This window comes from Nicotiana tabacum, chromosome 13, assembly GCF_000715075.1.
Source record: "Nicotiana tabacum cultivar K326 chromosome 13, ASM71507v2, whole genome shotgun sequence".
NCBI lineage: Eukaryota > Viridiplantae > Streptophyta > Magnoliopsida > Solanales > Solanaceae > Nicotiana > Nicotiana tabacum.
In genome coordinates this window covers 131,963,989-131,975,406 of record NC_134092.1, presented here as the reverse complement: position 1 = coordinate 131,975,406, position 11,418 = coordinate 131,963,989, and the positions used below count along the sequence as shown (strand labels likewise).

The 11,418-nt window shown below is 36.1% G+C and overlaps 1 protein-coding gene across 1 annotated transcript; it reads left to right on the top strand.

The window, feature by feature from the left end:
• Positions 1 to 9,771: 9,771 nt before the first annotated feature.
• Positions 9,772 to 11,009, top strand: LOC107786791 (F-box/kelch-repeat protein At3g06240-like). Its single transcript, XM_016608297.2, has one exon. The coding sequence runs from the start codon at positions 9,799 to 9,801 to the stop codon at positions 10,822 to 10,824; it is 1,026 nt and encodes a 341-aa protein (XP_016463783.2). The 5' UTR covers positions 9,772 to 9,798; the 3' UTR covers positions 10,825 to 11,009.
• The last annotated feature ends 409 nt before the right edge of the window (positions 11,010 to 11,418 follow it).

Sequence of the window (11,418 nt, the reverse complement as noted above, 5' to 3'; positions counted from 1 at the left end):
CTGCACTTAAAATTTTGTATCCGCCTCTGTTTAATCTTGCACCTTTTTTCTTCATGGTTTGAAGAGTCAGTCAATTTGAGATGGCTACATCTTTCGCCACAAGAACAAAAAAGAGGCAGGAAAATGACAAGAAAGTAGGACTTGGGTGTCAAGTAAATAAAGCAAATTAATGGACCATGCTTTCAAACTTTTTCGTCCCACCACTAATTCCAGCTATAAATTAATTCAACTTCTTCACATATTCAAGACTCACTAGCCATTCTTCAAAGTTCAAAATCTTTTACTAATTTTCATTGCGTGAATTGCCATGAATTTACAACAAACTGCATATATTCTTTCAAGAATTCCAATTTTAGGGTGTTTTATGAACACCCTTTTCCAATTTCTTTGTCATGAGAGATTTATTAATGAAAATCATGAGATTGAGACACAATTAATTGACAGAGAAATCAATGATGATACGGCAATTGCTAGTAATGTAGCAGCTCAGAAGCATTTTCAGCAACATATCAAAGGGGGTTGATATTATCAACCATTTAATGTAAAGCATAATGCTGTATTCTGGGCCGGGGCCGGGCCTAAATGGGCCAAACGGGCCTAGGCTCTGGCGGTCCCGGACTTCGTGGACTCAACGGGTGGAACCAACCCGTGACGGGCCGGGCTCGTGGGCTTAGCGGGTCTAACGGGCTTTTTTTATTTCCGTGCTTTTTTTTTTAATTTTTTTTTGTTTAAAGCAATTTCTTGTAAACCATATCATGGCTATATAAATAATATATATGTAATATATATGTAGAAATCTAATCATTAAAGTGCTTGACGAAAAACTAAAATAACAAAACAATAGTAAAACTAAATTGCCATGCATAATAAATTAATAAGAAAGTACAACATGAAGCATAAATACGTCTAATAATTTTAAAATAACAAAAATTGTTGAAATATCTTAAAGATGAATTTGCGGATAAATACCATCAACACAATACGTTATATGCCTCTTTAAAATACCTGTGGTACACCCTGAACGAAAATTTAATACTCTTCCACAGTTCTTGCATTTTAATATTTGGCCTTCTTCATTTTCTTCAAGCACTTCATAGTGAAGTGCGAAACAAATAAGCGCACTCTTTCCGAACGAGCCATGATGTAACTTGAAAATTAAGATTGAGACTTGAAGTCTTGAAATTGGAGATTGAGAGAAATTTAGATTGAGAAATGAGTATTGAGTATTGAAATGAAAAAGAGGGAGGAGGGTATTTATAGTGTTAGAGAAGGTTAGTTTTGTAAATTGAAAAAAAAATGGCTATTTGTGCAATATGGCCGTTGGTGGTCATTGGGGATGAGGCCCTCATTTTGAATTTTGAAAAATCTTGTTTTGTAGTATATATAATATACTAGTATAGTATACTATTTATAGTATGTTATGTATATATATTTCCAAATATAATTTCTTATAATGTTTTGTAGTATATATATATAGATTTTCTTGTAGTATATATTGTATGTTATGTATATATATTACCTTATATATTTTCTTGTAGTATATATATATATTATATGTTATGTATATATATTACCTTATATATTTTCTTGTAGTATATATTGTATGTTATGTATATATATTATAGCTTATAAATAATTGCAAGTTAAAGACAAAACAATATTGTAAAAAGATATTCAAGGGCATGTCTTATAATTTTATTACCAAAAATGGAATATCTTTCTTAGTCTTCCTCCCCCCAATGGAATGAGCACAACAAGGTACTAATACCACCATTAAAAGGAAAAAAAACTAAAAGAAGATATGCCAAAGTACAATGTACACTATAATCTACATTGTATCTCATTAGGATAAAGAACATTCATAGTTTCATCATCTAAATTTTCACCTGGTGCAACATTATGCAAAATTGACTATCGGAAAATTGAAAACATGGGTTATCACTATCAAGAATAATAGGAGCAGCAGGACGTCTACCAGGTCTGGGTCGGGGAGCCGGGGGAAGGGTAGTAGGATGGCCACTACTTTCACCAATTTTAGCTTTACCTTTACCACCAAAAATATTTTTCAAAGAAAATGCCATATAAATTATAATTATACTAAATAAAACTAACAAAACTATAATATTAAAACTTAAGAGTTGGAACGCGTTTACCGAATAACTTCTTGAAAATTGAAAATCTTTGAAGACTTGAATACTTCAATTCACCAACTTCACAATTTTTCACGAAATTTCAACAATAAAATAAGCAATTATAGTAGAGAGATTGATGAATTGGTGAGTAACAATGAAAGAATGAGGGGGTATTTATAGTTGAAAATTGGAAAAAGTATAATTATATAAAGTTTGGGATTAAAATAAAGTTTGAGGGCCAAATGACTATTTTTTAAACTTCCAAACTGTCAAAATTGCAGCCCAACGGCTATAATTTTAATTTTTGACCGTAGTTTTTTTTAAAAAAATTAGCCGTTAGGCCCGGTAAGAAAGGCCCAGGCCCGCTAGCTGGTCCCGGGCTCGTGGTTTTTTTTACCATACCCGGCCCACCACGGGCTTTTTGCACCATTAAGGACCGGTCCACCAAGACCGGCCCGCCAGACCCGTTTAGCCCGTTAGGACTGCGGGCCCGATCCGGTCCCGGTCCCAGCCCGGCCCATCGTACAACATTATAATTAGTCGTCGTGCACACAAATTGGTCCGGACACCATGATTATTAAAAAACGGTAAGTGTAAAATCATAAAGTATAATTGTATAAACAATTTTTCTCTTTACTTTTTTCCTATTCTTCTCCTAGGTTGTGAATTAGCTACTGAGGAAAGTCATAACTGCTGCAAGATTTATGACTATTATATTGTTTTGAATTGATCATTGTACTTCTCACTATCCTTTCTTGACTTCTCTTAGTTATTTAAATTTGTTATGATCACATTGATGACTAGTGAAACAAATATAGAATATCCTCATGAACCTTGATTTTTCCTTCATTTTAATACGGCAAGGCAAAACAAAATATTCTTACTATATCGACATTTGTTTCTATCTATCCAATTTTAACTTCCAAAATATTTCAGCCAAAGTTTATCTGATTGAATGTATGTGATCTTAAACGCAACAAAATTGGATCAAGTTTGCACCTACTGTAAATCTGAAATTCTCAAAGAAGCATTTGCTCTCTCCGTTTTAAAAAGAACAAATCTATTACTATTTAAAGAGTCAAACAAGATTTTATTTGATTTTGCAAATAGTTACAAATAATTTAAATTGTTTATTATTGTGATTTATAGTTTGTTTTATGTAGTTTCTAAATATATATTTAACTCAAAAAATTTAAAGAATCTATATCCGAATCACACCGAAAATAAATCAGTTTAACCCTTGTACTCCGAAAAGGTTCGGGAGTATAATTTTCCCATATTATGAGTTACTTCACAAGCAGGGAGATTGTATGTATCAATTGAGGCAAACCACCTTCTGACCCCAAAAAGGAAAAAGAACAAAATTCTTGATTGCTTTGACAAGTCCTAATCCAGTATACAAAATGATATTCATAACAAAACCAATATTAAGAAATCAGAGAATATGAACAACGTCACTTTGGCTTGGAAACAGATTAAGCTCCATAAAATAGGAGACTAAATAAACAATAGTAGTACATTATTATACCAGAAGGGAAGCCTTGACGTAGTTAGTAAAGTTGATGTCATGTATGACCAGGAGGTCACGGGGTCAAGCCGAGGAAATAACTTTTTGCATAATACAAGGTAACGCTACGTACAGTGGAATTAACCTTTTGCATAGCGAGAACTTTGTACACCGGACTGCCTTTTAGTACATTATTATACCACTTGAGCTAGCTAGTGGACAAACCATAAAGATCGTACCAATACAAAATATCAAATAGCCGACTTTAACCTTGTTTGAGACTAAGGCATAGTATGATATCTATGTGGCTCTAACTATAAGCATAGCCGAAAAGAAGTGCTTCAAGCTTGCCATATACAAGGAATTACAGGTAGAGAATTGACACACAGAGAGCCATACCAACAACAACAATAATAACAAAAAATTCAATGAAATCTCATATGTGGGGTCCGGGAGGGTAATGTGTACGCAAATTTTACTCTATCTTATGAACCAAGAAATGTTATTTCTGATAGACTCTCGGCTCAAGAACAATGAAAAGGACACAATGAACAAACAATTATAATGGCAAGAAAATAAGACAACATAAGATATCTATTATTTTAACTGTGGTTAAAACGTTGTGTCAAGTAATTAAATTTAGACCATTGATATAAAGATAAGACATCTGTTATCCATGTAAAGAATAGCAGAAGAAGAGTATTATTCGGAGACCTTCTGCTAGCCCAAGATCGTTAACCAAGATTGGAGGATTCAACTAAAGAAGAGGAAGCTTGAAAAAAGAAGAGAGATTTTAGATAGGAGAACTTATTTAGGAAAGAAGGCTTTCTTGATTTTGGCTTACTTATAAATGAACAAGATACCCCCTATTTATACTAGCCTATGGATGATTCTAGATATGATTCTAGATAATGTACAAAGAAAATTCTAGCAACCTTATCTTCTAACAACACTCTAGAATATCTAGATATGTCTTATCTTCCTACAACATTCTAGAACATCTAGATATGTCCACTAGATAAATATCAAGTATACTAAACTAGGACATTCTAGAGAATTCTATATTATTCCAAAAAATTAACTTTATTTTTTTTCACACTCCCCCTTAAAGTGATTTTTTGGAAACTACTCCAAGCTTGTCACGGAAGAACTCGAACGAAGCTTTAGTAAGTGACTTGGTGAAGATATCATCGATATTCTCCTGACTTCTCACTTCCAAAGTATTGATTGTTCCATCAAGAACCTTTTCCCGAACAAAGTGATGTTCCACCTCAATGTGTTTAGTTCTTGCATGGAATACTGGATTGTTTGCAAGCTTGATGGCACTTTGATTATCTCCATAGATCACAGTTGGCTTTGATATAGGTAGATGCAAGTCTTCAGCAAGTCTTTGTGGCCATACACATTCTTGAGTAGTGAGAGCAGCTGCTTTATACTCTGCCTCCGTGGTTGACAAAGAAACTGAGTCTTACTTTTTGCTACACCAAGAAACACTTGTTCTACCACAGAGGAAAATATAGCCCGATGTTGATCTTCGGTCATCCAAATCACCACCAAAATCAGCATCCGTATAACCAGCCAACACCAAATTATTCTTCTTTTGGAAGAACAAGCCCATGTCTGATGTTGAGTTGATATACTTTAGAATCCTCTTTACAGCTTCTAAGTGAGGCTTTCTTGGACTTTGCATAAATCTGCTGACATATCCCACCGAGAAGGCAATGTCCGGCCTTGTAATAGTCAAATACAGGAGACTTCCAACAAGAGCTCAAAAAGGCTTGGGATCTGCAAGAAGTGAGCCTTCGTCCCGCCTTAACCTTGTGCTTATCTCAAGAGGAGTAGAACATGTTTTGCTTTGCTTCAATCCAAACCTGTCAACAAGTTTCTTGGCATATCCTTCTTGAGTGACAAAGATCCTTTTGTTCATGTTTGTCACCTCTAAGCCAAGAAAATGGTGTAGTTCTCCCAACTTCTTGATGTCAAATCTTATGGAAAGCTCATCTTGAAGCCTAGCAACTTCATCTTCATTGTTTCCTGTTATTATCATATCATCCACGTACAAAAGAACAACCATATGCAAGTCTCCTTGTTTTTTAACAAATAAGCTAGGATCTGATTGTGATGCATTATAGCCACGGAAATGTAGATACTGAGCAATTTTTCCATACCATGCTCGTGGAGCTTGCTTGAGGCCATAAAGGGCCTTCTTAAGTTTGCAGACATGATTAGGATGTAAGTTAGAGACATACCCGGGTGGTTGCTCCATATAAATATCTTTGTCAAGCTCTCCATATAAGAAAGCATTCTTCACGTCAAGTTGCCATAACTTCCAATTATGCGAGGCTGCCAAGGCTAGCACAACTCGGACAGAGATCATCTTAGCCACCGGACTGAAGATTTCTTCATAATCTTCACCATACTTTTGAGAAAATCCCCGAGCAACTAGCCTTGCTTTATATCTATCTATGTTGCCATCGGCTCTTCTTTTGATTTTGTAAACCCATTTACAAGAAATGGGTTGTACATCCTTCGGCTTTGGTACAAGGCTCCAAGTTTGATTTTTTATCAGAGCCTCCATTTCATCATCCATAGCAAGCTCCCATTCTTTGACTCCTTTAGCTTCTTCGAATGAGGAAGGTTCTTCATCATCAATTGGTCCTGCAAAGAAACAGGAATACGTACTGACAAAATTTTCATCTCTAAAGCGGGATGGCTTGATAATAGTTCTTTTTGGCCTTCCCGAACCACTTGAATCATCTTCTTGTTGAGTTTCATGTTGTTGAGGTACATGACTCCCCCTTTCTCTTAACTCCTCGGCAGTTGTATTATCTAGAGAAGCACCTGCAATGGACAAGCTTGAATCTCCATTATTTAAAGTTTTTGAACTCGCTCCATTCAATGCAGCTCCATAATACAAAGACACTTCGTCGAATATGACATCCCTTGAGACAACAAAGAGATGAGTTTTAGGATCCATGCACTTCCATCCCTTTTTCCTTTCATCATATCCGACAAAGATGCATTTCCTTGCCTTGGCATCTAACTTGCTCCTTTGAGAATCCGGAATGTGAACATAACAAATAGAGCCAAAAACCCCGAGGTGTTTCACGCTAGGCTTTTCTCCAAACATTAATTCATAGGGAGACTTCATATTATTTGGAGAAAGCGGCATTCTGTTAATCACGTACACTGCACATTTCATACCTTCAGCCCACAAGGCTCTAGGTAGATTCTTGGCATGAAGCCAACTCTTACATGTCTCAGTTAAGTGTCGGATCTTCCTTTCCGCCACTCCATTTTGTTGTGGCGTATCAGCGCATGTCAGCTCTCTTTTAATGCCATGCCGACGACAAAAGGAAAGAAACTCATCTGATGTAAACTCACTGCCATTATCAGTTCGTAGCCGCCTTATTCTGGAATCGAGTTCACCTTCAACAGTTTCTTTGAACTCCACAAACTTACTGAAAACTTCTGACTTGTGCTTCACAAAATAAATCCAAGTAAATCTAGTAAAATCATCAATGAAAATTAGCATATAGGAGTAGCCTGAAAATGAAGGAGTTCTCGTTGGCCCCATTAAGTCACTGTGAATAAGTTCTAGTGGGGCATTGCACCTTGACAAGGATCTGTCAAATGGAAGACGATGTGCCTTTCCATATTGACATCCTTCACAAACCTCTCCTCCATCAAAATTTCTTAAGTTAGGCAAACCTTTTACTAGATTCAACTTTACCATGGCTTTTAATTTATCCATGCTTAGATGTCCAAGTCTAGCATGCCAAATATGTGTATTATCATTGCTACTCATCTTCTCAATATATGAATTAGAGGCAGATAAGACATATAAATCGTTAACTCTCTTACCTGAGTGAACGATATCTGCCTTGAGTACCTTGATATTTCGGAGGAACTTCACATCACGTGGGCCAAATAGCAAATAGTTTCCAGCATCTACAGCATTTGCAACTGAAAATAGATTTTTCTTCATACCTGGAACGTGAAAGACACTGTTGAGGGTGATAGTATTTTTTTGCTTCTCGTTGATCACAACAATGCCTTCCTTCTCCACATTATGGATTGTATTATCTGCTGTAACAATGACCTCATATCCGTTGTATTCGCGAAAGGTGGAGAATTTGGATTGATCTCCAGTGAGATGGTGCCCGCATCCTGAATCCATGATCCAGTCTCTTTCAAAATTTATGGAAGCCATGGCATTTATTGCTCGAGTCTCCGCTGTGAAGCACTTTCCCCAGTCTTCTTCTTTTTCTTCTTCTTCAGCAACTTCCTCGATTTGAGCTATATTGCTCTCTTTGGCTCGACAATATCTTTTTATGTGCCCGACTTTGCCACAACGGTAACATTTTAAAGGCTTTTTACCGTTGCTGGAAGACTCCCCCTTCTTTCCTAGCGAGCTCGAACTACTTGAGGATTGAAAGTGCATGCTATCTCTTGATTTCCCTTTAAAGTTCCTCTTATCGGCGACAAGAGCATTTCCTTCCCCTTCTTTGATGGATACACCAGCCATCTGTTTGGCTAATAGCTCTTGTGACGATAGCAAATTCTCAAATTCTTCCAAAGATTGTTGTTGAACCCATCCTTGAATCGATGTAACAAAGGGAATATATTCTGGCTTTAAGCCACGAATAATAATTCTTCTTATTCGTGCTTCAGAGATAGCCTCGTCCGGATTCAATAGAGAAATTTCAGAACATAGATTTTTAACCTTCAAAAAATACTCAGCGATCGAGAGATTACCTTGAGTGGTGTTAGCTAACTCATTCTCCAAAATCTGTAGCCGAGCTTCATCCTTCTTGTTGAATAGCCGATCGAAGGTCCTCCATATTTCGTGAGCTGATTTACACCTTATAATATGATCAAATAAATTATGAGAGATGAACCTCTTGAGGATAAACTCCGCCTTAGCATTAATCTGCTTCCACTTCTTACGTGCATTGCTATTTTCCGATGCGTCAGTAGGAGGACTTGTGTTACTCCCATTGACAACTTCCCACAAATCCTCACCAACAAGGTATGACTCCATACAAGTCTTCCATACCTTGTAGTTGGACTGGTTCAATAACTCAATCCCCAGTCCATTAGCACGACCACCCAAATCCATTTAGAGAAATCAGTTGAATCAACCACTAACCCGACCTTGAAATCCAGGAGCCAACTTATGGCTCTGATACCATGTAAAGAATAGCAGAAGAAGAGTATTATTCGGAGACCTTCTGCTAGCCCAAGATCGTTAACCAAGATTGGAGGATTCAACTAAAGAAGAGGAAGCTTGAAAAAAGAAGAGAGATTTTAGATAGGAGAACTTATTTAGGAAAGAAGGCTTTCTTGATTTTGGCTTGCTTATAAATGAACAAGATACCCCCTATTTATACTAGCCTATGGATGATTCTAGATATGATTCTAGATAATGTACAAAGAAAATTCTAGCAACCTTATCTTCTAACAACACTCTAGAATATCTAGATATGTCTTATCTTCCTACAACATTCTAGAACATCTAGATATGTCCACTAGATAAATATCAAGTATACTAAACTAGGACATTTTAGAGAATTCTATATTATTCCAAAAAATTAACTTTATTTTTTTTCACAATCCATCCAAGTAGGAACTTGGAGAGATGGAGACAATAGAAAATGGAGGGGAGTTGAATTCCTTTTGAATCAAATCAATAGGAGAAGAAGAGAAGCCATAGCGCAAATAGAGAAGCTTCAAAGATGACAAAAAAGGCTAATCTTTTCAATAGGGAAACTCCAAATATGACAATAATGGCAAATCTTCTCAGATGCCAACAGAAGAAGAAATCAGTACGAACTCGTAATGGTATCTGTTTCTCTCTTTCTTTTTTTTTTTTTTAACAAGGGTGGTTTGAGCCAACCAGGATTTTTTTTGCCTCAGGTCTACATGAATGGGGCTGACCACATTTTTTTAATTAATTACAGGGAAGAGAGTTGTAAAGCCGTCAAAGCAGATGGATATTGTTGATCATCATGTTAGTTCTGATTTCACTCTAAGATAGTTTCTGTACCTTTCTTTCTTTAATATTTGTTCTTGTTGCCCTAAAGACCTTGAACTATACTAAAGCACTTGCCTTGTCCTATCTAGGCCACTGGAATTCAATTCCAAGACGATATAATTATGGAAATCCTCATCAGGTTACCCGTGAAGTCTCTTCTTCAGTTCAAATGTGTTTCAAAATCTTGGCAGGCATTAATCTCTGATCCTTACTTTAAGATGAAGCATCTCAATCATGCCAAGAATAACCACAAACTTCTTGTTTGCCAGTCATCGCTTGATAGGGGTGATATGGAACGTACCATCAAGTTTAGCTTCTATGTTTCTCCTTTATCGAATATACAAGAATTCGGTTGTCTTTCAAAGTATGTACAAGAACTCGATTTCCCTTCAACCTACAAACCATTTGAGTGCCACTTATTTTGTTGTTTAAGTGGGTTGGCTGTTCTCGGATTTGTTAGTAAATTTGATCAACTTTTTTTGTGGAACCCCTCCACAAGAGAGTCGACACTTCTTCCCCATTTAGAATTTACACGACTGCGTACTATGTTTGGATTGGGATATGACGCAATGAGTGATGGGTACAAGATCCTTAAGTTGGATGTGCATCGAGTTGATCAACCATTTGTTGAAATTCTCTCGCTAAAAAGTGGTTCTTGGAGAAAAATTTGTTACTATCCAACTGCCATTTGCCCTAGGTTGGGACAGAAAAATGTGATATATCCTTGCCAAAATTGCGGTCTGTGTGTGGATACTATGGTATTTGTTCATGGAGCATTTCATTGGCTCGGTAAAACAATATCAAGAACTTATCATTTGGCTTCATTTAGTTCTTCAAATGAGGTGTATGGAGAGATACCTTTGCTAGAGCAAATACACATAACTAATGAAGATGTGTTGTCTAATTATGGCCTTTCATTAGTGGAAGAAATGGTTTGCGTTTCTTCTACTCATAAACATCAAGGATGGGGCACTTTTAAGTTGTGGGTAATGAAAGACTATGGTGTCAAAGAATCTTGGACTGTATTATTTACCATACGACTCAGCGATATTGTATATGCCAAATTGAAATATAGATTTGCAAATGGTGAAGTGCTACTATATTTATTTGAGACTTTAGCAAATGCACCTTGGAGCAAAACCGTATGATTACATTTGCACATACTGCACTGAGGACATCCACAGGTCCATTTGGATTCTGGCCCTAATGTTTTAGAGTTCACGATGGAATTGCTTATACAGAAAGTTTGATCTCACCGAAATCACTTATTTAATATTTGCTTATGTATGCAAGAAACTTTTTTATTTCTTCTTTTTGTTTTTTTCGGAAATCATGTAAGGACCTCAAGTATTGTCTATCGCTTGAAAACTTTTGGTTCCGAAATGTATTCATTTTAAGTTATCAGCTTATTTTATGTTCTCACTGAACTGACAACCATTTCTTGTACTAAGAAATAAGTGACTGAAACCACCTTTCCTTTTACCTATTATGCTTGTTTTTAAAAAAAATGTTTATTAACATCACTTTTTATAGCTCGTCTAATCTATATATTAATTGTTATAAATAGAATTCTATTTATGGTGAATGTCTATATTCTAGAAAGATTCTAGGGTTTGTTACTTGGTGGTTAAGTTACTTTTCCCCTATAAATAGAGGGGTTTTATTCCATTGTAAATCATCCCAATTCAATAAGAATTCCTTCTCTCTCTTTCTCTGCAATATTGTTCTTGTTCTTTTATTGT

Coding starts and splice junctions, on each gene's coding strand:
- LOC107786791 (XM_016608297.2), top strand. CDS start 9,799: ATGGAAATCCTCATCAGGTTACCCGTGAAGTCTCTTCTTCAGTTCAAA.